Source organism: Caretta caretta, chromosome 2 (genome assembly GCF_965140235.1).
Source record: "Caretta caretta isolate rCarCar2 chromosome 2, rCarCar1.hap1, whole genome shotgun sequence".
In the NCBI taxonomy this organism is placed as follows: domain Eukaryota; kingdom Metazoa; phylum Chordata; order Testudines; family Cheloniidae; genus Caretta; species Caretta caretta.
This window is the reverse complement of record NC_134207.1, coordinates 247,272,810-247,299,775: the sequence shown is the minus strand read 5'-3', so window position 1 is coordinate 247,299,775 and position 26,966 is coordinate 247,272,810. Positions and strand designations below refer to the sequence as shown.

The following is a 26,966-nucleotide window of genomic DNA, read 5'->3' as shown; positions in this document are numbered from 1 at the left end:
AAATTATAATCAAATGTAGTGCTCCTAAGTTGAAAGGTTTGCAGCGTAATGAAATTATATGTTTTTGGAAAAGAAGAAACAAAAAAATACAGATTTATAGTAAGAATTTTAATTTTTTTCTGAAAGATTAAAAAAAAAATCTGATTTTGCCTTGTAAGATCCCCTCAGATAACTTTACTTGTCATTCTTTTTCAGACTGAACAAGCAAGTGAAGGCCTTTATCCTTTATATTGCAATTTTATTTTTGCTACAACAATTGAATGGGAGAAAAGAGAACACTTATCAAATGTATTTATTTGTGCATTTTCCCCCTCACTCTTCTGTATCTCGTTTAATTTCTCTCTCCTTTCTGGTCATTATGCACAGTAGAGTTAACCTGGAGAGTCTGCATCATCAAGAGCTTTTCAGACCTATAATGCATCACTAATAATGACACTGCCTATGTCTCTGGGTCATAAGGGCTCTGAAGAACTAGCCATCCGATACTCCACGCTACATTTGAAGAGATAATATTGTTCCTGTTGAAGGTTATTCTGCTGCCAAAATTTTTTTTGAGGGGGGGGGGCGAAATGTGGCAGCTTCACTATGGCAAACATCTTTTAAAAACAAATCACAACAAATAAACATCTGAGATAATTGCAAGGTATCTATTATATGAAGATCTAAGGAATAAGGAATGATTGCCTAGATACAAGAGGGTCACAAGGCAATATTATCTTTAGAAATGTTTAGGAATCCCAAGATTGCTACTGTTGCATTTTGAACAGTGAAGGTTAGGTTTATTTTTAATTTTTTGCGGTCTGCATTTTAATATCTGGCCCCCATTTGACCTCCTCACACAGAGCATGTTATTTGCTGTCCATCTCCATTGTATTGACCACGGAGGTTAAAGGGATTCACCTCCATCATTTCTGACATACTTGAAAATGAGGCATTTCACAGCAAAAACTATAGGTACGATCTGGAAGTCAAACTCAGGAGACCTGTGTTCCAGTCAACTGGTATATCAACAGCACTGTAGGGCAATCTCCCCAGCCAACCAAACAACCTTTTCATAAACTACCAAATCTCAAAAAAAGAAACAAAAATTCTTTTGCTGGAGATTTGCAGAAATCAATTATATTCAGATCCATATTCTTGAAGTTGGTGTAATAAACTTGTAGCTAACAGTAGAAATCAAAACTACACACACTTTTAACTACCAGTTAGAGGTATATATATGAATTATGCTTAAGAGGAAAAAAAACATTTCATATTGTCTTTATTGATGATCCAATCCTTCCTAACTTGCAAGGTGTAGGTGGTTTAAAACCATATTATAATTCACCCCAAATAATATTATAACAATACGCTGTAGAATGGCTGCATTTACAGTTTAAAAAAATCCTTTTAAAAGGTCTCCTATTGTTTCCCCGACAACTGTGCCAGTTTTTTGCTTAAAATTAAAGCTGAGAATTTATGGAGGACCTTGTGAAAGGTGAATGTTGTTTCCTTTAGCACCTCCATACTGAAAATTTTCCGACCACTGAGTCATCTATTGTCTGTAATAACTACAACATGCCTAAGCACTAGTACATCTTTTTCACTAAAACTTTTTCACTAAGAGGGTGGTGAAACACTGGAATGCGTTACCTAGGGAGGTGGTAGAATCTCCTTCCTTAGAGGTTTTTAAGGTCAGGCTTGACAAAGCCCTGGCTGGGATGATTTAACTGGGAATTGGTCCTGCTTCGAGCAGGGGGTTGGACTAGATGACCTTCTGGGGTCCCTTCCAACCCTGATATTCTATGATTCTACAGTTCTTACCAATTAGGGAATTTATTTACATAACTTTTGGCCCTGATCCAGTGCAGCATTTAGGCTCTGACTCAGGAAAGCATCCCTGTTCAGAATAGCACTTAAGCACATGCATAAAGTTAAATGTGTACTTAAGCGCTGTTCTGAATAGAGCTTGGCATAGGTCCCTGCTTAAGTGCTTTCATGAATCAGGGCCTAAATACATACTCAGCTTTAAGCTCATGAGAAAGGCTACTGAAGTCAATGGCTAAAATTTTCAAAAGTGACGAGTGATTTCGGTTCCTCCACGTTGGGCTGCTTGAGATGCTTTAAAGGTGCCTGATTTTCAAAGGGTGGTGCTCAGCATTTTCTGGAGATCAGATTCCCTTAAGGTGTCTCAAATTGGGCATCCAAAAAATGGAGAGACCCCAAATCACTAGACACTTTTGAGAATCTTGGCCAATATGCTCATAGTTAAATATGTACTTCAGTGTCTTTCAGGACTCTAGTGTCTGCATAGTCACCAAAAATATATGTGTATCATGGTCTTATAGGGCCCGATCCAACAGGAAACGTATCCATTGCTGCTTGCACAGAGGAGGTCTGTGCATCTCTATGACTAAAACCAAAAAGCTAGCTCCTTGATCTAGGGTAATGGCATTATGTTGGTACAGCCATTGAAGACTTCCCCTTTCCCAGAGGCCTGGCTACCATAGATGACATTGGCATCTGGCTTATGGGAATGATGTTGTAGGATAGAGTTTTGCCATAAGGTTTCAGATGAATTCTTCCTTTGTGACTGATGTTGAGTCCAGCAGAGATGGCATTTTAAAGGAGCCAAGTGGCCTGAATATGTTTTTCTGTCTATCAGGTTATTTCACCCCTTGAACCAAAATATGAGTATCTATACACAGACTTGCAGTTAAGACTTGAACCTTTAGTAAAGACATCTTTAGTTAAACTGGTGCAAGTTTGTGTGTAAACAAGGCCCAAATGGATGTGGAATATTCTTTTTGGCTCTGATGCAATTCCTATTGAAGCCAATGGGAATCTTTCCACTGACTGCAACAGTAGCTGGATTGGATTGAGCAGTTTGATACAGCCCATGGATATTAGGGTTGAAAGAGCCATAATAGACAAGCCAGACCACCACCGAACATCATTGCAAGATAGATTTATTTCTTCTTAAAGCATCTCCCCCTCCAGCCATTTAGTGAAAGTACAGGCATAATATAAAACCTCCTATTCAGAACAAGTCACTAAGTTCATTTGGTAGCTGTTTGATTGGGGTAGGTGACCTTTTCTTTCCTAGCAGTAAATGGTGTGTAATTCATACGAATACACAAAATTGTTGTCATTGCCAATTTCATTATAGGATATTGGAACCAGGAGAGGACTAGTGTGTGATGCTCACTAACAAGATGAAATTTGCTATTTCTCTGAGAGGAAGCAAAGCTTATGTTGTCCATAATATCAGCTTTAAAGCCAATGCAACTGCAAGCAGGCCTGGATACTGCTGCAGGAATAAGAAAATGGGGTTTTCAGTGTTTGGCTTGTACAAATTTATTATGTTATTCAAAAATAACTGAGTAGCACATTTAGGAAATGTTCTACAGGAGATTCCTGCAGCAGCTCATCGTGTGCATAATATGTTTTCTGTGTGCACTTCTCATACAACATTGCAGAAACATAGGCTCCTTAAGACCAGGATTTAAAGGCTTTTCTAGACTTTTTGGCCTTTGCTAGTTTATGTTCTACGTGCCAGTCAAGGTGCTAACAACAGTCAGAAAGCACAATACGATGTACACGTGTTACTCAGCAGTGTGCAATAAAGGGTCATATTCCTTCAGTAAATATTCCAGTTCATGCCGCCTCATGTCCAAAGCAAGGCAGATTAGCTACAATATGGAGAATCATCCATTTTCTCCACCCACTGGTTATAATAGGGCAACTCTTCATTGTTTCTGGTTGGAAGAGGTACCCATCTGGTAGGGGATTCTAAAAGGCAAAGAGGTGTTCATTTGGTTTGAAAAGCTTCCCTCTCTGTTTTATGTGCCTTGAAATATGTTACAACGAGAAGGCTGGAGGATGTGCAGTAATCCCTGCGAGGTGTTAAACACAAAGAGCGGGTTAAGGTTATTCAGTTCTAACCACAGACATTCCCCCCAGCCTCATTCACATTTTAATTACTTCACTTCTCCTTCAGTACATAGTGGCTGCTGACATACTTATATCTAAACAGTCATTGGTACAGCATATTTCAGCACCACCACTCAGGAGCAAGAGTAGCTGTTGGAGAACCATGTAAGCAGCCCTTCAGCTGAATCTAGCTAACCCAAATCTAGTGAATGATCCCCATTCCATTAGACTTGGATTGTTTTCTTTTTCAGGTAATATTAACAAAGAGAAAAGGAGAGGGCAATGTTTCAAACAAAGGCCCTGATCCTGAAGACCTTACTCAGGCACAACTCCCATTGAAATCCCTGAGAATGCAAGACAGTGAGGGGAAACAGGGTCAGTCAAGGAAGTTTTTTCCTTTAGGGATAATGCATATAAGAATAAAGCAAAATAAATTAATATAAACAGAAAAAGCAAAGAAACTCCCCAGTCCTATGACCCTAGCACTGCCTTCTCATAAGAATTTTCTCCCATCTCTACACACCCAATATATAGCCCTTCCTTTAGCATCTGTGCAAGAGGTGGGAAGCTGAGCTGAGGTTAACCCCATCTTCATTGGGGACCAGGTCATGCCCCAGACACCAGGGAAGTTTGCATTGAACTGAGGATTGGTCTCAGCGGTTGCATATTTGCTAAATCACCTGGCTCCCAGAATTACCCGCACTCTACAGTTCTTTCAATTCACTTTATCATTCAACTCTATATGAAGAAGAGAGGCTGCTTACTTAAATTGTCTTCATCTTCCATATTGGCCGCACCAGGACTTAAATACTTGAAGGGCGCGATGAAGGTTGACAATATGCTTACTTTTTCTGGAACAAAAGGGAAAAAAAAGTATGTACACTTATAAAATCAGGGTTTCACCAAAGCCCAAAACATTCAGATTTTTACCGTACTCTTTTCCGCCCATTAGGAATGTTGGCAAGTCTATTTTCATAGAATTATAGAGCTGTAGGACTGGAAGGGACCTTGAGAGATTTTCTAGTCCAGTCCCCTACACTCAAGGCAGGACTACGTATTATCTAGATCAGTGGTTCTCAAAGCCAGTCAGCTGCTTGTTCAGGGAAAGCCCCTGGCGCGCTGGACCGGTTTGTTTACCTGCCGCGTCCACAGGTTCTGCCGATTGCAGCTCCCACTGGCCACGGTTCACCGCTCCAGGCCAATGGGGCTGCGGGAAGTGGTGCGGGCCAAGGGATGTGCTGGCCGTCCTTCCCGCAGCCCCCATTGGCTTGGAGCGGCAAACCGCGGCCAGTGGGAGCCGCGATCTGCCAAACCTGCAGACGTGGCAGGTAAAGAAACTGGTCTGGCGTGCCAGGGGCTTTCCCTGAACAAGCAGCAGACTGGCTTTGAGAACCACTGCTATAGATCATCCCTGACAGGTGTTTGTTTAACCTGCTCTTAAAAATCTCCAATGGTGGAGATTCCACAACTTCCTTAGGAGATTTATTCCAGTGCTTAACCACCCTTACAGTTAGAAAGTTTTTCCTAATGTCCAACCTAAACCACCCTTGCTGCAGTTTAAACTCATTGCTTCTTGTCCTATCCTCAGGAGCTCAGTAAAGTCAGTGTTGTTTTGTGAGCAGAGTCAGTGAGTTTGCTCTTCCTCTGGGAGTATTTGATTGAGGTTCTACTTGTAATAGGATCTTTATTCAAATTTGTCAGCAATGTAACTCTCCAGACAGGATTGGCTGAGGTAGCGCTTGCCTCATGTGTAGATATAATGCTGCTAGAGAGTATCGTGAAACAGTTTTCATTGTGACTTTCACCATTCTATGCTGATTAAAGGAGATTGGTAGTTGGGACTGAGGGCTGCTATTATTGCTCCCTGGAGAAAACAAAACAGTTAATGGGAGTCAATTGCAGGAATAGGATTATAGGAATTGCCATAATTGGATCAGACCATTAGTTCATCTAGTCTAGTTTCCCATTTCTGACCCTGGCTAATAGCAGCTGCTTCAGACAAGGTAGGTTTCAAGAGCCTGCTAAAGGAAGTTATCGAATGACCTACCTACAGGGAAATTTTCTTACTGAGAGGTTGACTCATGCCTCAATGCATGGGGGTTTTATATTTCTTCCCCAAATCATGTTTTTTTATTTTTTTTAATCCTTCCTGTTGTGATTCTGGATGTTCTTATTATCCAAACAAACATCCAGTCCTTGTCTGAATCCTGCTAATCCCCATAGTCTCATTTATACTGATTACTATCGCTGGCAACCTCGTCATATAATCCCATTCATAAATGTATCAAATTCCATCTTAAAACTATGACTACCAGGCACTTTCAATAAAAACAGCATTGCTATGCTGAGAATCTCTCTCTATATCTGTATATTGGGAAAGAACTTTTACTAATAGAGACACATTAAACCTGATTACATTGCAGATGTGTATGCTATTTAGTCAAACATGTATCAAAGCTCATTATTCATGGAAGCATCTACAGTATTATAATCAATGCTGCTATACACCATATTGGGCTGTTTTACTTATATCTTTTACCATATTATTTTGAAATTCACCAAAAACTGAATAATGAATAACTTCGTCTAATTAGGCCTGGAAAATAATTTTGAATGTGAACTTCTCTTTTGGGAGGAAACATTTCCTAAACTTTTATTTTTCTTAGTACAACTTTCCTTGAAACATATGGCTAATAATTTTAGATATGATTCCTTGTTTAGCTACCATTCCACAATGTATTCTGACATAGAAGTCTGTTTAAACTCGTTCTGTTTCAATAGTATATCTGTTGGCTTGTCAGCCTTGTTTTGCCTGGGTTTGCAAACAGTTTTGTCTCATATTAAAGGGTGTGATCAGACTCCAAAATAAACTGCATATAGACATTTGTAACCAGCAAAGCTTGGTAGCAGCACAACTCAACTCAGCTACAAGTACAAGATGAGTGTTCTTTCTTGCATAAGTGCACTAAATGGTATCTCCACATAAGAATTTTTAGTCCATGAACCTTTTAGCCTATGTTAATTTATAATTTATAGTGAAACATCCAGCTTGAATTGTAATTTTATTAAGGGATTGCAGTGATGTGATGAAGTGAGAGAGTAAAGTTCACATGCTTTAGCCAAGAAACTTTCCCAAATGAAATAATGTGTGCTGAGGTGTTACTCTGCTTTGTGATATCAGGGAGAAATGTGATGCTTATGTAACACACTTGCTTACTGTGTATGATCATGTCCCTCTTTCTGGTGCCTGGCCCTGGTGAAGCTAAAACCTGCTGACATTCACACCTAAATCAAGTGAGTAACTTGTTTAGCTCAAGAGGTAATCGTTTGTGCTTTCTACAGCTGATCCAAAGCCCATTTGTGCTGAATTCTCTGATTTGATCTCCAGCAATGAGTGTGGTGCTGTATATAGGAAGATATGGTTCATTATAAAATGCATCCCTGCTGGGACTTAATTCTGGTGGACCTCAGACATTCAGAACCAGCTTGCCTAATAGAAAGGATGGCATACACTAAATGAAAGTGCCCCCACTGAGAATAAAGGCTGCTTCTTACTCATAGCTAATGGAGTTATTCCTTTAGCTCAGGTAGTAAGGGCATGTGACAGTGATGCTGAAGATTCTAGTTTTTATACTTTCTGATGACATCATGCCAAATTATATGCCCCATGTCTATTCTAGAATGCTATCTTTCAGTGATGCTGCATTCCTGAAGCTGCAGCCCCTTTAGCCTGTAACTTTGAATCTCTACTTCATTATTATTTGTGTTGCAATAGCACTTAGGGGCTCCAGTCACAGAGCAGGACCCCACTTTCCTAGGCCCCATCCAATTGCACTGACTAATTAATTCATTGCATTTATATAAGGGTTAAGTATAGTTTTCTAGTGCATTATTATTACATGAGACAGCGTTCTGTGACGCCTCTTTTGCCCAAGCATTTGTTTGGCTGATGGGCCTGATTTGTAATATGACTTGAAATTTCACATTTTATTTTAATGGACCCCTTAGCCATCTCGGGTTTCTAATATTTTTTCCCCAAAGATCTTCCTTGTTTCTTCACTTTTGCATGGCAGAGAACAGAGACTTACTGCAGTGGTTTGTGACAATGCCACCAATCTTAGAACTGCAGATCAGAATGGAAGGATTAATTATATCACAGATACAACTTGGCCCCAATTTACACAAGAATATGGCTCAATCAATAAAGATGATAAAGATTAGAATGTAGGATTTAAACCCATTGGCTGAGGAATGGAAGATTTACTATGTGTCTGAAAAAGCAGAAGGGGAGGTTTCTTGAATGAAAGATGTAAGAAGGGAAGGGTTGCTATGTGCACCTAATGCAGACAAATTACTCGGTCTGTGGAGGAGGAGAAGACGGATGGCAGAATAATTAAATTGAGGTGCTTACAGGGAAATAATCTGTTTGGAGATATATCTAAAGGTATGATCATGCACTTCCATCTCTCGTAAGTTATTGTCTATTACCATATATGTGCCATGTAACACTAATTTAGGTTTATCGTCAATGGCAACATTCAGTATTATTCTTGTTTACTGTTTCTAACAAGATTAGGGGAATTGGGCATTCACACTTTTAAGTCCTCATATATTTTAATGTCCATCACAATTAGTCTTATCTCTGGCAGTTTGAAGAAATCTCATGAATAAGAATAAAGGAGGCTGCTGGATCTGCAAAAGTATCGTGGCTCCCCAGAGAAATACCATTAAAGCGTCCTATCTTTTCCCACTTTCTTCTGCTCTTACACGTCCTTTCAAAGGGAGACTCAAGATCTGCAAGCACAAAATTTGAGCTACTATTTTACCTTAAGTTTTTCTGTAAATAAGCTATTATTTACTTGCATTAGAATAAGGCCTAGAAGACCCTTGTCATGAGTTGAGTGAAACCTTCTTATGGGTTGAGTCAAAACCTTATTGAGATTGATAGGTGTGACCTCACCCTTCAATTAACATAACTTTAGGGATAAATAACCATGTAGACATATCCTATGTGACCTTGGGAAAGCTAGGGAGAGAACTTGTGGGTCTGTTGGCTAAAGAGGCTTGGAGCTTTAAGCTTTTGTTCTTGGTTCCTCCTGCATTTGAAAAAGCAGGACTCTGCACATGCCTTATAAATAAACAAGGTTCCATCAAAGAAATTACTAGACTCCATCAATTTTTACTTCCAAATGGAACATCTCTATGGCCCCAAACTTTGACTGGCTACTCTGGTCGAACAGGGGCAACCCCAGAAATGAAATCAGGATCCCATTGTGATAGGGACTGGACAGACACAGTAAGATACAGTCCCTGACCAAAAGCGTTTACAATGGAAATAGACAAGAGAGACAACGGGTGAGAAGAGAAATGCAAGCACAAAGAGGTAATATGTCACACAGAAAGTCTGTGGCAGAGCCAGGAACAATACTGCATCTGCCAAGACCAAGTCTGCTGCCTGACCCAGAAACCATCCTTCCACACAAAGCCAAATGACTTAAGCTCTTGTCCAGTACCTTAACCACACAACCATCTGTCTTCTCAGTATAAATCCCATGTGCATGCAAGATGGAAGAAAAAACAAAAAACTAACAAACCAAACCAAAAAAACTATTTGGGAAAGGAAGCAGATTTCTTAAGAGGTATTTCCCAACAGCAGCAATTAATTTAAAAAAAAAAATCACACAAACTGTTTTGACAATATCCTTTTAAATTACAAAAACAAACCAAAAACTATGAGCCAAATTTTTTCCCCGTGTTTGAAAAAGAACAGCATTTAATCCAAACATTTCATCAGATCTTAATGTATCACTAAGGGCTGCCAAACTTCTGCTAAATTCTGCGCTTTTGCAATGTGGCTTTTGCCCTGTGGTTTGTTGATCCACACTTCATAAATACAGGCTTAGTGCTGAGCCAGAAAGATGGGGGTTAGAGTTATATACAGCTGCAAAGAACGTTATTATTTTACTGGACATTGTGAACCTGAAAGGTTTCACAATTAGCTAATTTTAAAATAATTCAATTTGTTGACAGCTCAGCCTTTAAACAGCATGATCTGATATTTTTTAAAGTCATATCTTTAAAAATTTTTATAAGCGTTTTGGTGTTTCCCTGAAAATCTTTAGAAGCATCTTGATGGTGGGCCTAGGATTGAACACATCAAACATGCCCCCAACACATCAGTCCTTATAGACCGTTCCTTCCTTTCCTCTGTGCACATGCCTGTCTGCTATCTCTTCAGTTTCAGTTGGTGAAATCTAATGATAGAACATATCACTAGTTTGGAGTGTCTGCTCTCTTTTTTTGACAGTCTGTCCTGAGGGTGGCACTGATAGCCATAGAATCATAGAATATCAGGGTTGGAAGGAACCTCAGGAGGTCATCTAGTCCAACCTCCTGCTCAAAGCAGGACCAATCCCCAACTAAATCATCCTAGCCAGGGCTTTGTCAAGCCTGACCTTAAAAACTTCTAAGGAAGGAGATTCCACCACCTCCCTAGATAATGGCATTCCAGTATTTAACCACCCTCCTATTGAAAAAGTTTTTCCTAATATCCAACCTAAACCTCCCCCACTGCAACTTGAGACCATTACTCCTCGTTCTGTCATCTGCTACCACTGAGAACGGTCTAGATCCATCCTCTTTGGAACCCCCTTTCAGGTAGTTGAAAGCAGCTATCAAATCCCCCCTCATTCTTCTCTTCCGCAGACTAAACAATCCCACTTCCCTCAGCCTCTCCTCATAAGTCATATGTTCCAGTCCCCTAATCATTTTTGTTGCCCTTCGCTGGACTCTCTCCAATTTATCCACATCCTTCTTGTAGTGTGGGGCCCAAAACTGGACACAGAACTCCAGATGAGGCCTCACCAATGTCGAATAGAGGGGAACGATCACGTCCCTCGATGTGCTGGCAATGCCCCTACTTACACAGTCCAAAATGCCATTGGCCTTCTTGGCAACAACAGCACACTATTGACTCATATCCAGCTTCTCATCCACTGTAACCCCTAGGTCCTTTTCTGCAGAACTGCTGCCTAGCCATTCGGCCCCTAGTCTGTAGCGGTGCATGGGATTCTTCCGTCTTACGTGCAGGACTCTGCACTTGTTCTTGTTGAACCTCATCAGATTTCTTTTGGCCCAATCCTCTAATTTGTCTAGGGCCCTCTGTATCCTATCCCTACCCTCCAGCATATCTACCTCTCCTCCCAGTTTAGTGTCATCTGCAAACTTGCTGAGGGTGCAATCCACACCATCCTCCAGATCATTTATGAAGATATTGAACAAAAACGGACCGAGGACCGACCCTTGGGGCACTCCACTTGATACCGGCTGCCAACTAGACATGAAGCCATTGATCACTACCCGTTGAGCCCGACAATCTAGCCAGCTTTCTGTCCACCTTATAGTCCATTCATCCAGCCCATACTTCTTTAACTTACTGGCAAGGATACTGTGGGAGACCGTGTCAAAAGCTTTACTAAAGTCAAGGAACAACACGTCCACTGCTTTCCCCTCATCCACAGAGCCAGTTATCTCGTCATAGAAGGCAATTAGATTAGTCAGGCATGACTTGCCCTTGGTGAATCCATGCTGACTGTTCCTGATCACTTTCCTCTCCTCTAAGTGCTTCAGAATTGATTCCTTGAGGACCTGCTCCATGATTTTTCCAGGGACTGAGGTGAGGCTGACTGGCCTGTAGTTCCCAGGATCCTCCTTCTTCCCTTTTTTAAAGATGGGGACTACATTAGCCTTTTTCCAGTCGTCCGGGACCTCCTCCAGTCACCATGAGTTTTCAAAGATAATGGCCAATGGCTCTGCAATCATATCCGCCAACTCCTTTTGCACTCTCGGATGCAGCGCATCCTGCTCCATGGACTTCTGCTCGTCCAGCTTTTCTAAATAGTCCCGAACCACTTCTTTCTTCACAGAGGGCTGGTCACCTCGCCCAGTGCAGCAGTCTGGGAGCTGACCTTGTTCGTGAAGACAGAGGCAAAAAAAGCATTGAGTACATTAGCTTTTTCCACATCCTCTGTCACTAGGTTGCCTCCCTCATTCAGTAAGGGACCCACACTTTCCTTGACTTTCTTCTTGTTGCTAACATATCTGAAGAAACCCTTCTTGTTACTCTTAGCATCTCTTGCTAGCTGCAACTCCAAGTGTGATTTGGCCTTCCTGATTGCACTCCTGCATGCCCGAGCAATATTTTTATACTCACCCCTGGTCATTTGTCCAATCTTCCACTTCTTGTAAGCTTCTTTTTTGTGTTCAAGATCAGCAAGGATTTCACTGTTAAGCCAAGCTGGTTGCCTGCCATATTTACTATTCTTTCTACACATCGGGATGGTTTGTCCCTATAACCTCACTAAGGATTCTTTAAAACACAGCCAGCTCTCCTGGACTCCTTTCCCCCTCATGTTATTCTCCCAGGGGATCCTGCCCATCAGTTCCCTCAGGTTGTCCAAATCTGCTTTTCTGAAGTCCAGGGTCCGTATTCTGCTGCTCTCCTTTCTACCCTGTGTCAGGATCCTGAAGTTGACCATCTCATGGTCACTGCCTCCCAGGTTCCCATCCTCTTTTGCTTCCCCTACTAATTCTTCCCGGTTTGTGAGCAGCAGGTCAAGAAGAGCTCTGCCCCTAGTTGGTTCCTCCAGCATTTGCACCAGGAAATTGTCCCCTACATTTTCCAGAAACTTCCTGGATTGTCTGTGCACCGCTGTATTGCTCTCCCAGCAGATATCAGGGTGATTGAAGTCTCCCATGAGAACCAGGGCCTGCGATCTAGTAACTTCTGTTAGTTGCTGGAAGAAAGCCTGAACCATGCCAAGACAGTGTGATCTTCAGAACTACGGTGCCCACCTCACAGGGGTGAAAGTAAGCCAGTATGGGCCGGTACGGCGTACCAGTAAGAAGTGGCCACCGGTACCAGCCCGTATGCATACTTTAATGTCACTGCCCCTTTTGCTGCCCCTGTTGGTGACCCTGCCATTAGGGACCCTACCGGCAGGGCTGCTGATGGTGGCGGGGGGGAAGGGGCAGCTGCCCCGGGGCCGGCAGTTTAAAAGCACCCGGGGCTTCCAGCCGCCACGGCTGCTACTGCGGCAGCAGCCAGAGCCCCAGGCCCTTTAAATCACCAGTGGAGCCCTGAGAGGCGCAGGCCAGGCAGCGCAGATGGGCTGGCTGGGGGAGGCTGACCCCCAGCCCCACCCCTTCTGCCCAAGGCCTCACCGCTTCCGGGGGCCCGGAGCCGGGCCACCATACCGGTAAGTGCTTAAAGTTACTTTCACCTCTGCCCCCTCAGGGGTAGAATGAAGGTAATGGGAGCTTGTGGGACTCAGCACTTCTAAAAAAATCAGGCCTTATTCACCTAAGCAGAGAGAGACCTGCTCTTGGCTTGAGGAAATAAGGGAGGGCTGGAAACACACTGCAAGTTCTACTCCAAATCTCCCTAAGTATTTCCTGTGGAAATTGGTGGTGTGCTCTTTTGCTTGGCAGTTAATGACAACTATTAATAATTGTGTTTTAAAATGCGACTTTTGACTACACAACAAGGATTAAACAGATGGCTACCAGTAGTTTGCCAGTTCCGTGTGTTTTACAGAATTAGTTCCATTTTCATATTCTAATTGATTACCATAAGCTACTTTGAATGTTGGAGATTTCTTAAATGGGATTCTTTTAAAAAACACAATTTGGACATTATAAACCATGCCTTAATGCATTCGATTCACACTGAGTATGAGATTAGTGAGGATGGGTCAACTTTGATACAATAAAGTGAACTCAGCTGTAAAACTCCCTGAAGACAGCTGCTACTTTTTGCTCTTAACTTACACATGCAGCAAATCAAATATTCACATTGCTACATTCATGATAACCTCGATTTATTTCTGAAAATAAAATAAAATAAAATAAACCCACACACCAGGAGATGATTTTGTTCCTCTTCCCTGATGTGTTCAGTCAGTTCAGACTTGGATGAGCTCACAGTGATTGATAGAAAGAAGTGAGTCCTTACACAAAAGGAAAAAAACAAGAGGAAACTGCAGGAGAAATAGCAATTCCTTTAAACTTACACTGCTTATTACAGGAGGATCACAGATTTCTAAATTGCAAAGTGCACAACCACCAGAATGCATCTCTTATTGCAACAGGAACTTCACTCTGTTTTCTAGGTAGGGATTGGCATCACTTGGCATCGATCTCAACCTTTAAATTTGAATTTTGAATCCCACTGTTGAGTTGCAAGTTTTTCTGTATGCACTGCTAGACTGTGCCCCCAGATTGCTGCAGTAAAATCGCCCAGGTGCCATTCTTTCACAGACACTACATGTAGGAACCCACCACGTTATCCTCTTTTAAACACATCTTTAGAAACTCACCTTTACTGCAGTGCCCACAAATCACTGCCATCTAGTACCGGTTAGACCAGGGGTGGCCAACCTGAGCCTGAGAAGGAGCCAGAATTTACCAATGTACATTGCCAAAGAGCCACAGTAATATGTCAGCAGCCCCCTATCAGCTCCCCGACCCCGCTCCCAGCTCCTGCCACCCACCGGCAGCCCAGCCGATCAGCGCCTCCCCCCTCCCTCCCCGCATGTCCCGATCAGCTGTTTCGTGGCATGCAGGAGGCTCTGGGAGGGAGGGGGGAGGAGCGAGGGCACTGCATACTCAGGGGAGGAAGCAGAAGGGGTAGAGTGTGGGCAGAGCCTGTGGCAGAGCTGGGGATTGAGCAGTGAGCACCCCCGGCACATTTGAAAATTGGCACCTTTAGCTCCAGCCCCAGAGTCGGTGCCTATACAAGGAGCCGCATATTAATTTCTGAGGAGCCACATGTGGCTCCGGAGCCACAGGTTGGCACCCCTGGGTTAGACTGCTGACTTTCTGTTACCACTGAGACTATTACTGTATGCACCCACACCTCTCTTCACTGTTGCCTGGTCCTTCCCTCTGCTCGTCTGCTTATTCACCAGTTGCACATTGTCTAAATACTAGATTGGGATCTCTCTGAGACAAGGACTGTGTTATTTGTTTGTACAATTCCTAGCACAGTGAGTCCCTAGATCCTTCTTTGCAGTCCCTAAGTGCTAGTGTAATACACATCATTAATGACCATAATAATATTGCCAACAGGTTCACAGTGAAGCTCATAGAGGCTGACAGAGAGACAAGTAGTTTACTCTGCTGTCCCATACACCAAGTGGGCAGAGAGAGATAGTGGAATTTAGCAGCAGCTGAAAAAGAAATGCTTAAAGGGATTAACCCTTCGAGAGCTCCATCTGGCACATGCACAGGGAGTGGGGACACAAACATTTGGGTTCTGTGCAAAAATTTCACAAACTTTAGCAATACTGTTGAAATTAATGGCCATCGTATTCAGAACAAATAGAAGGAAAAACTTCCCCTCACAGAGACAGATTCTGAGATGCCTCATACCACTGTGCAAGGACAGAATACGCACACTGTACCTGGAACACTGGGGGAGATCGGTCACAGCATGTGCCAACAGTAAGAGCCACAGGCCAGTTTTTTGTATGTTGCATGGCTCTGGCCTCACAAGGGATTGTGGGACAAAGCCAGGGCAACATCAGGAGTGTTCTGCCCAGAGACCGTGTGTATATGTGATGCAGCCAGATAACATTTGGGCTACAAGCTGAAATAATGCACCCTTCACCATATGAGGATTGTCTGTGTCTCTGCTGCCCCAATATACCAGCCAGTGAAGATGGGAAACACAAGAGGTCCACCATCATTTGGCCAGTCATGATCTAAGACCAACAGCAAAGGAGTGTGTGTAGGGGGGGGCAAAGGTACACAACTGGATTTTACAGGGGCTCATACAGCTGCTAGACCCTCTGCCTTTGAAGCATGTACACACCTCTGAAACTGGCAAATATGGTTTGTGGATAATCCTGCCCTGTGACTGACTTCTGTTTTCTGTCACTTATGAGCTGAAATCAGAGCACATTAATATAGGAGCAACTGAATAATTTCAGGGGATTCTGCCAGTATTCAGTTATACACAGTTTTTGGATACAAAAGTGAGGGTTGGCCCATAATATATAGATAACCTGTGGAATTCACTGCTGCAGAAAATCTCTGATTAGATATTGAGTTTGGATCTTTTTAACAGCTCCTTCACAGCCAGTACACAGGCTATGACTGGGGAAAGATGGCATGTCTAGGACATCCATGCTTCCCTGGTAATCCCTGACTGACACGATGCCTTGGGGATAGTAGCAGCCAGCGCTTATTCTGCTCTAAGGTGTGCTGATGGGGACCAACCCAATGCAGAGTAGCTACTGGACTGGATGGGTACAAAGGTGGCTAGAAGCCAGTTTGCTATCCCTGCCCTCAGATACACTGAAAGCTGCTTGGCAACAGCTGAGAAGTTGGCCCTCTGTGCATAAATTTGCTCAAGATCTGCTTTTAATCATTAGTTTTTAAATCTAGTGCATTTGCATTGATTTCTCACATCTGCTGGAGAGATGTGAGAAGTGGCGGGAAATCTTTTCCAGGAGGTGGTAAAGGAATACAAAGTATGTTTACACTGGGTCTGGAAGGCAAATTTCCAGCTCAAGTAGATATACCCACGCACGCTCCGTTTGAGCCAGTGCACTAAAAAGAGCCATCTAGCCATGGCGGTGTGAGCAGTGGAATGGGTTCATCACCCTGAGTATGTACCCAGGGTTTCAGCTTGGACTGTTCTGTCTTGCCACCTATCCAGTAGCAACACCGCTATTTTTAGCACGCCAGCTTGATCAGAATGGGAGTGGCTATGTCTACCCGAGCTGGAAATTACACCTCCAGGTCCAGTGTAGACAAACCCTCAGTGACATATATTCTGCTACCCTTTGCCTGGGACATTTTTCTCTGGAAGGAAACCAAGGAATTTTGTGAATTAGGAACGGAACTTTATAAGAGAGGAAATTCATCAGCTATGATATGTTTCCCCCTCTGTCTCAGCAGGGATATGAAATTAAGACATAAAACAGCAGAACACATTTTGTCTCATCTGGTAATCAAAGGGAAGACAAACCTGTGGCACATTTTAATATTCAGCATTTCACGGGAAGGTTTTTGACTGCACTAGGAGGGCTCCCTTTCAAGTCAGAAGTTAGAGGAGCGAATGCCAAAGCCATGAAGGTTTCCTCTGAAGTACATCTAGAAGCTGTTCAATATGCATCACAGTGCATAAAAGGGTCTATCCCTCTGCCTCAACTGGAATTGCACTTTGGTCGATTGCATACAGCAGTTTGGTGTAAATAAAAGTAACGGTTGCTTTTTTATTGATGTATGTGGTTCTTTGGGGAAGGGCCTATCTACTAAGGTACAGTGCTTAGTATCGTGGGGTCCTGGCCCATGACTGGGGCAGGTAGGAGCTAGCACAATACAGATAAATAACAGTTTGTTGTATTACAATACTGTTAAGAGCATTAAATGTGTAACTTCAGATGGCTCAGGGAACAGGTAAAGGAACAAAGCTTTTTACCTCTGGGCTTCCAGTCTTGTCCATTAAGGGCCCAACTGATGATGCTGTGCTTGGCTGCTGACAATTATGTGGCCAATCTCTTCAAATGGGGTTTCTCTAATGACCCACAATGTAGATGTGGTGAACTTCAGACTATGTCGCATATCCTTGATGAGAGCCTGCTGAGCTACTTTAATGGCAGGCTACTGGCTCTTCACCTGGCTGATAATGATGCTATCAAATGGCTGGGCACACTGTGCATACGCAGAGAGAGGGCCAGATTTTTAAAAGTATTTAGGCACCCAAAGAAGCAGTTAAGTACCTAGTGGGATTTTCAAAAGCACCTAGGCACCTAAAGGCCATGGGAACTTTTGAAAATCCCATTAGGTGCCTATCTACATCTTTAGGCACCTAAACATCTTTAATAATCTGGCCCTACAAGGCCAAAAGTGGTTACCATCTAAATAAACTGTTGGGTAATCTATGGGAAAATCCAGCTCCTAGTAGACAAGAGTGGCTCCTGCCCTGTAATCTGGCTGGTCTTCAGCTGGCTCAGAAGGTCATTGGAGGATTCCTCTTCACTTAGAGGAATCCTCAGGTGGCAGAGACATGCCAAACCCTTCTGAGGCAGGGAGTGTGCCTGGAGAACAAGAGAGCGGCTGGAGTGTTGCTGCACGTCCAGGCATCAGAACAGCCAGCGGCGACTAGACTAGCTGCCAGACAGTCTCAGGAGTGAGGGGTACAAAAGGCAACCTTTGCATCCCCCCGACTTTCTTTCACTGACTTCTACTCATCTGCAATTGAGGCTCTGATCCCCCCCATGTCTGCATGACAGGAAACTACGACTGGCACCCTGGCCTCAGCTTCGGGCCATGGACCAGTGCTCATTCACTGTGTGTTCAGGATAACAACTTGTAATTAGGAGTTAGATACTCAGGAAGTGGAGACGCACCACAACCAAACCCTGCAAACAATCTGTGAGGATCTGGACAATGGAATGTACAAATGTGACTCAAAGTGTAGAATACCTTCAACTGGGATATGATTTACTGATTAAACCCCTTCACATAATGGGCCCCTCGCCAGTGATTTGAGAAGACTAGCCAAACCAAACACCGACCACAATAAGAAAGCCATTAAGTATGCAGCATTTGGAATATTATTTCTTTTTATGATGGCCTGTCCTGCAGTTCTTATTTCACAGAATGACTAAGGTAGATTTTAGCAGCAGTTTCACCATATGAATATTAATAGGCATTTGAGTAGACAAATCTCAGTGGCTATACTTCAGCCCTCCATAACAGCCATTCCAAACTCCTTTAAAATGAAAAGCCATTTACAGAATGAAACACCTTACATTGTGAAATATTAGTTTCTTATAATTCCAGTAAACAGCAAAGTAAGTAAAAAGCACAATGTGGTAGATGGATTTTGTATCAGAGTGTGCTGTTCTCTATTAAATTCTACAGAAATCAATCTGAAATCTAGTTCAGCCTAGTAAAATTAGATCTAAAACTATTTCATTTTGTTTCCGGAGTGTTTTTCTCTTCTGATGCCTAGCCTGGGGACACACAGAGATAAAATACCTTGCATTATTATCAGTGTATGTGCACCTCCGTCTGCATGAGGATTACACAGTATTAGATATTTTCTAAGTGATGTGACTCTGGCTAGAAAGTGGCAGTTTACAAATAGCATGTTTTTGTAAGTGTCTGATCTTATTTGCATAGACAATCCAGGAAGTTTTTGGAAAGCGTAGGGGACAATTTCCTGGTGCAAGTGCTAGACGAGCCAACTAGGGGGGGAGCTTTTCTTGACCTGCTGCTCACAAACAGGGAAGAATTAGTGGGGGAAGCAAAAGTGGATGGGAATCTGGGAGGCAGTGACCATGAGTTAGTTGAGTTCAGGATCCTGACACAGGAAAGAAAGGTAAGCAGCAGGATACGGACCCTGGACTTCAGGAAAGCAGACTTCGAATCCTTCAGGGAACGGATGGGTAGGATCCCCTGGGGGACTAACATGAAGGGGAAAGGAGTCCAGGAGAGCTGGCTGTATTTCAAGGAATCCCTGTTGAGGTTACAGGGACAAACCATCCCGATGAGTCGAAAGAATAGTAAATATGGCAGGCGATCAGCTTGGCTTAACGGTGAAATCCTAGCGGATCTTAAACATAAAAAAGAAGCTTACAAGAAGTGTAAGGTTGGACATATGACCAGGGAAGAGTATAAAAATATTGCTCGGGCATGTAGGAATGAAATCAGGAGGGCCAAATCACACTTGGAGCTGCAGCTAGCGAGACATGTCAAGAGTAACAAGAAGGGTTTCTTCAGGTATGTTGGCAACAAGAAGAAAGCCAAGGAAAGTGTGGGCCCCTACTGAATAAGGGAGGCAACCTGGTGACAGAGGATGTGGAAGAAGCTAATGTACTCAATGCTTTTTTTGCCTCTGTCTTCACTAACAAGGACAGCTCCCAGGCTGCTGCGCTGGGCATCACAACATTGGGAGTAGATGGCCAGCCCTCTGTGGAGAAAGAAGTGGTTAGGGACTATTTAGAAAAGCTGGATGTGCACAAGTCCATGGGGCTGGACGAGTTGCATACGAGAGTGCTAAAGGAATTGGCGGCTGTGATTGCAGAGCCATTGGCCATTATCTTTGAAAATTCGTGGCGAACGGGGGAAGTCCCAGATGACTGGAAAAAGGCTAATGCAGTGCCAATCTTTAAAAAAGGGAAGAAGGAGGATCCTGGGAACTACAGGCCAGTCAGCCTCACCTCAGTCCCTGGAAAAATCATGGAGCAGGTCCTCAAAGAATCAATCCTCAAGCACTTACATGAGAGGAAAGTGATCAGGAACAGTCAGCATGGATTCACCAAGGGAAGGTCATGCCTGACTAATCTAATCGCCTTCTGTGATGAGATTACTGGTTCTGTGGATGAAGGGAAAGCAGTGCATGTATTGTTTCTTGACTTTAGCAAAGCTTTTGACACGGTCTCCCACAGTATTCTTGTCAGCAAGTTAAAGAAGTATGGGCTGGATGAATTCACTATAAGGTGGGTAGAAAGTTGGCTAGATTGCTGGGTTCAACAGGTAGTGATCAATGGCTCCATGTCTAGTTGGCAGCCGGTGTCAAGTGGAGTGCCCCAGGGGTCGGTCCTGGGGCCGGTTTTGTTCAATATCTTCATAAATGATCTGGAGGATGGTGTGGATTGCACTCTCAGCAAATTTGCGGATGGTACTAAACTGGGAGGAGTGGTAGATACGCTGGAGGGCAGGGATAGGATACAGAGGGCCCTAGACAAATTGGAGGATTGGGCCAAAAGAAATCTGATGAGGTTCAATAAGGATAAGTGCAGTGTCCTGCACTTAGGACGGAAGAACCCAATGCACAGCTACAGACTAGGGACCGAATGGCTAGGCAGCAGTTCTGCGGAAAAGGACCTAGGCGTGACAGTGGACGAGAAGCTGGATATGAATCAGCAGTGTGCCCTTGTTGCCAAGAAGGCCAATGGCATTTTGAGATGTATAAGTAGGGGCATAGCGAGCAGATCGAGGGACGTGATCGTTCCCCTCTATTCGACATTGGTGAGGCCTCATCTGGAGTACTGTGTCCAGTTTTGGGCCCCACACTACAAGAAGGATGTGGAGAAATTGGAGAGAGTCCAGCGAAGGGCAAGAAAAATGATTAGGGGTCTGGAACACATGACTTATGAGGAGAGGCTGAGGGAATTGGCATTGTTTAGTCTGCAGAAGAGAAGAATGAGGGGAGATTTGATAGCTGCTTTCAACTACCTGAGAGGTGGTTCCAGAGAGGATGGTTCTAGACTATTCTCAGTGGTAGAAGAGGACAGGACAAGGAGTAATGGTCTCAAGTTGCAGTGGGGGAGGTTTAGGTTGGATATTAGGAAAAACTTTTTCACTAGGAGGGTGGTGAAGTTTTTAAGGTCAGGCTTGACAAAGCCCTGGCTGGGATGATTTAATTGGGGATTGGTCCTGCTTTGAGCAGGGGGTTGGACTAGATGACCTCCTGACGTCCCCTCCAACCCTGATATTCTATGATTCTATTTGAGCATTCTTTTAAAAATATTTTCATTTTGCATTCTGTGCAGTTTGGGAATAATATATGACAAGTGAGCATTTTGTTTCTTTTCTTTTTGGAGGGCAGACCCTTTTTAAAGCAGACAGAGCATATGAGCAAACAATTGTTAAAAAGCCATCGCTGCTCAAAACTCTGCAAGTAAGAGCTGTGCCGTAAACAGTAAAAAAGGGACAGTAGCCTTATTAAGCACATAACAAAGGGGCATAATTATCACTACTTAATATCATTTGATTGCGAGCCAGTTGAATATCAATCAGTTTTAGGGAAGGGCATCTGTATACAGAGAGCAGGCAAATCACTACATAATTACCCTGCCTGCAGTAACTACTTTGATCAATGTTCGGGTTGACCAGGCTAATCTTGGAATCTCTTATTCGCATGGCTGTGTCTTCATACGAATTTGCATTGTCTGCTTTAAACTGCTTTAGTTAAATTGGTTCAACCTCCTGTGTGGACAATCTTAATTTGGTTTAAGAGTGGCTTATTTCACGATAGTTTAAATCTGTTCCTAATCAAATTACACTAATGTGAAATAAGGCTGCCTTAAACTGAAATAAGAGTGTCTACACAAGCTTTTAATATCAGTTTACCTAAATTGGTTTAAAAACACATCTTAAGCTCAACCAATGAAACTCTGTGTTTAGACAAAGGCCATGTCTACACTACGAGGACTAGATCATCAGAGCTATTGTGCTGTCGCTATGCTGGCAAAACCCTGTAGTGTAGACGCAGCCTACAGGGGTTTTTCCATTGCTGTAGGAACACCACCTCTCCTCGTGATGGTAGCTAGGTCAGTGGAAACATTCTTCTGCCTATATAGCTATGTCTAGGCTAGGGGTTAGGTTGGCATAGCTCCGGTGCTCAGGGATGTGAATTTTTCACATCCCTGAGTACTGTAGCTATGTCAGCCTAAGTTTTAAGTGTAGACCAGGACAAATTCTAAGGCCCTGATGCCAGAATGAGGTCTGTACAAACACAGGGGGGATCTGCCCACACAGAGCTCATGCAGACCAACCCTATGTTGTAATGACTCTGTTCCCAAAGGTGGGTTCCTACATTCAGAAGGCATTGCTCCAATCAGCAAGGGCCACCACCACTCAGTCGTTCTCTCAGGATAGCCACACTAGTTCAATTCTAGACTTCCTGTCAGTCTCTGAGAATGACATTGACTGTGTCTCACTGTAAACTTTTTGAAGTAGGGACCACTTCTCTCTTTATATGTATAAAGCCTACACTGATAGCACTCAAATAATGACACACGTAAAGAATAATAATAAATGGGGAAACAAGAAAACACTCCTCAGATAAATGGTGAGGGAGCAAACAGGATGCATTTGGAGGGAGAAGAGGCACCAATTACTCCATGTGATGGGGTTTACGGACCCCTCACTAAAACTAAAGGAATTATGCAGCAGCACAGGGCTAAGAAGGCCTCGCCTGTACAGCATGCTCCAAATGGAGGACCTGCTTAAAATGTACCTCTGGCAATCAAGCAGGAGAGAGTGAAGGAGAGATCGTCTACAGGAAGAGAGCCAGTTAGTACCTTCTGGGACGGAGAATTCACAGAGGAAGGACCTGGACTGTGGGTAAGGTCCAACCAGGCATCCAGGGGTCTGACCCCTTTTTATTCCTCTCCCCTTCTCCCTGACAAGGGGGAAATCATTGAACACCCCGAAAGGAGCTGGGAAACCCAATTAACTATCTGAATCACTGAGACTTCTTGAACAAACCTCCATGAGGAGGGAAATGGAAGTTTGGAGAATGGTCACAGCCCAAGAGAGCAATAATGGATGAGAGGGGAGGATAGGAAGTGGACATGGGGAAGCTGGTCTGGGATATCAACTAGAGGGGACAGAAACACCCCCTAATCTCTTGGGCCCTGGGCCAGGACCTGGTGACGAGGGAGGGCTCATGTTCCCCTACTCTTCCCTATCTCCCTAGTCAAACTGGGGGAAGGGGAAGAATCTGGAGAAGAACTGACTGGCCACTGGGGCCTCAGATTGTCAACAAGGCCCCCCAGGACTTTGGACACTGTTGAACCATGGCCTGCCGGCCCCTAAGTGAACCCCACTATACTCCTAATGAGTGGGCAAGTATTTGTTTCACTCTTTAAAAGGCCACCATTCTCATTGTTTAGAATGTAACTTGACTGACACAGACATTATGCTGTCAGAGACTGGAGGGTATCAGTTGGATAAAAGTCACCTTGCTTGTCTAGTTTCCCAAAGGTATTATTTACTAACTAGTAAAATAGACTTTTAGCGTTGTATTTTCCAAGCTACCTAAAGGATTGGATGTCCAATTCATACTGCTAAATGATTAAGCTATCTGTGAGAAATGGCACCTTTCCACTACTTGCCAATAGACCCAGTTGTGGGCAGATGACTCCTTGCCATTGCATTTGCATATAGTTTTCATGCAAGAAATTGTTTGTTTCTATTTGTGTGCTGTGTAATGAATGTATTGCTCCAGAAAGGAACAGTAAGTGATTAGGGATTAAAGGCTCTCAGTTTAATCCCCAATCTACTACAAACCAGGAAGGTATGACCTCTCTCTCTTGTATTTTTGCAATAATGCATATTTAACCCTAACCCTGTCTTGTGACGACCTTTTCTTTACCATGAAAGAATCTTCTGCTGCTCATTCTGTTTGTGGCTTCTTTTAAAGGACAGACTGTTAATGGTTTTACTGTTAATTTCTAGATATATTTTTAACATGGAGTGTAAAATTGTTAAGAGCAAACAATTACTTTAAAGGTGTTGGAAGAACAAGAAGCTATAACTTTGTTGAACTATTCTAGGCTAGATGACTGGCCAGATCCTCAGATAGTGTAAACCTGACTTCAAAGGAGCTGTTCTGATTTATTCCAGCTGAAGATCAGGTTCTTAATATTTATCAATGCTTTTGTCCCAGGTTGCATACTCTTTGGAGGTTTTAGGTTCTTTACCTCTTGATTATGAGAGTCTACTAACTGATTGGATTTTTTTGCAAATCACACCACTTCTATCTTTACTCATCAGCTCATCAGATGGCTGCAAATCTGTTACTTAATTAACAGAAGCAACAAGAGAAAAGTTAGCAAAGCTTTACAAAGAGAGTTAAATTTTCAGAGCAATGCATAGGAAGTTTGACACATGACTCCCATTAACAATAATAATGGGGGCTGTACATCTGACTCCTTCTGCACAGTGCTGACAACATACCCTTGAATGTTAGCACCGTCTAATAATTCTCCAAAGATCAAGTAGCTGAATTTCTGTGTCACTGCTGCTGTGCTGGCATTTTTATGGTGTTCCCAGAACTACTGGAAGTCAGAGTTAGCACAGTCAAGGATGGCAGTGCTTTGGAGTGATTTGAGATTGATGGAAATAAAGAGGAGGAATGCCACTGCTTGCCCATATGTATTTTATATAAAGCATTTCAGTGCAAGGCTATAGTTTAAATGACAACATTGGGCTGGTCTGATAGCTACAGTTACTTGACAGTGTCATGTGCATGAGGACAATGCTCCTGAGTGTGAATTGCAGGGATTCCAGGTTCTTACTTCCTAAGCAGGCAGAGGGCTGAGAAGGTGAGGTGTGCAGTGAAAAAGTGGTGTGACTAATAGCAACCACCTAATATGTAATCTGAAAACATCACTGGTGAGCTCCTTGGAGGAGTTCTCCTTCCTGCAGGATTGTCATAATGATGGATAACAGAAAATTTAGGGATAGGAGAGACTCCCAACCCCTTGTGTATGTAGGATTGTGTGCAACACCGACAGACCCCGGTCGTTGGTGGGCAGGATCGAACCTGTGACCTCTGGAGCTAAATGCATGAGCTGAAAGCCACATGCCTGTTAGCTAAGGCTGTAGAGCAGACACTCTCTCTCGGCACCACTAGATGGGACAGAACACCACACCCAGGAGGTGTGTGGCTTACATACTTCCCCTAGCTGAGGAAGTGCATCCCGAGCTTCAGAGACTTCCTAGTTGAAATCACAGACGAGCCCCCACTTGTAACACTGACAGACCCCAGTCGTTTGTGAGCGGGATCAAACCTGGGACCTCTGGAACTAAAGGCATGAGCCTCTACTGCATGAATTAAAAGCCATACGCCTGTCAGCTAATGCAGTAGAGCAGACTCATTACTCTCTCTCTCTGTCTAAGTGGTCTTGGTGCCAGTAGATGAGACAGAACACCACACCCAGGAGGTGTGTGGGTTACATGTGCTCTCTAGTATATTCTTGAGCAATAAGACTAATCGTGCTCATAAATATACTAGAGAGAATATAGAGGGAAAATCTAATGAACATCTTAGATATGTATATACTAATGCAAGAAGTGTGGGGAATAAACAAGAAGAACTAGAAATATTAGTGCATAATCACAATTATGACATAATTGGCTGGAATATTGGTATGGAAGGGTACAACTTGTTCAGGAAGAACAAGCATGGAAAAAGGAAGACGGCATTGCCTGGTATATCAAAGAGGTATACACTTGCACTGGAGTTGAGACAGAAGTGGGAGGCAGACCTGTTGAAAGTTTCTAGATAAGGATAAAAGAGGTAAAAAACCATGGGTGATGTCATGGTCGGGGTCTATTACAGACCTCCTAACCAGGCAGATGAGGCATTTTATAAACAACTAAAGAAATCATCCAAAGCACAGTAATGGGGGACTTCAACTACCCAGACACCTGCTGGGAAATAATAAGGCAGAGCACAGATTATCCAGAAAGCTCTTGGAAGGCACTGGAGACAACTTGTTTATTGCAGAAGATGGAGAAAGTTACTAGGGAAGAGGCTCAGTTGTATCTTTTCAGTGCTAGTAACTCTCCTTTGAGCAACTCTGAACAATTCCTCTCCTTCGATGTTCATACACTTCAGACATAGTATATGTAGATAATTACTGCCTTCAAGGAGTGGGAAATTTCATAGGGCAGGTACTATCTGATTTCATGGAGCCCAAAGTCCCGTCCCTTGTTTCCCAGATTAGTGCATTCGAGAAGGACACTCCTTCAGAAGGAGTAGCCACAAATGGAAGGCAATGGGGCTAGGAAGGTATCATGTTTGATAGTACCGGAGACGACCAAAATCCCACATTAACCCCTGAACAGCCACTTTTTGAGTTTGTCTCCTTTAAAAGAGTAATTTTCTGACATCACCCAGTGGGAAAATATGAGCCTGGGCCACAGCAGAATTTCATTATTTTTGGGCGGAGTCCTGTTTTTCATGATTGTGCTGGTTTTGCTGCACAGTGCATGTTAAGAGGAGGAATGTAAAACAGAGGGAAGTCCCTAGTTCTAATAATGGCTCTGCCACTGATTCCCTATAGGGCCACCAAAATATCTATTTGTTAGTTTTTATTATTGTTTTATGCAAGACATCAGTGTAATAATTAGAAGATCTTTTTTATTACTTTGGAGTTTTCCATTAAAGATGCTTACTCATTAGAGGTTGGCAACCTTCTGCTTTTCAATTTAAAATGGAATCTTTTCATGGAATTTCTTTA

General features: G+C 43.1%; 1 protein-coding gene across 3 annotated transcripts in view; it reads right to left on the bottom strand.

Annotated features, from left to right (window-relative positions):
* ADARB2 (adenosine deaminase RNA specific B2 (inactive)) overlaps positions 1-26,966 on the bottom strand; it is a 427,450-nt gene that overhangs the window by 146,239 nt on the left and 254,245 nt on the right. For 2 of the 3 annotated variants that reach the window (XM_048837673.2, XM_048837674.2), the window contains exon 2: positions 4,677-4,763. The exons of the other annotated variant lie outside the window; for it this stretch is intronic. In XM_048837673.2, the coding sequence (XP_048693630.1) occupies positions 4,677-4,763 (87 nt within the window). The remainder of the gene's footprint in view (positions 1-4,676; positions 4,764-26,966) is intronic. 3 annotated transcript variants of the gene reach the window in all.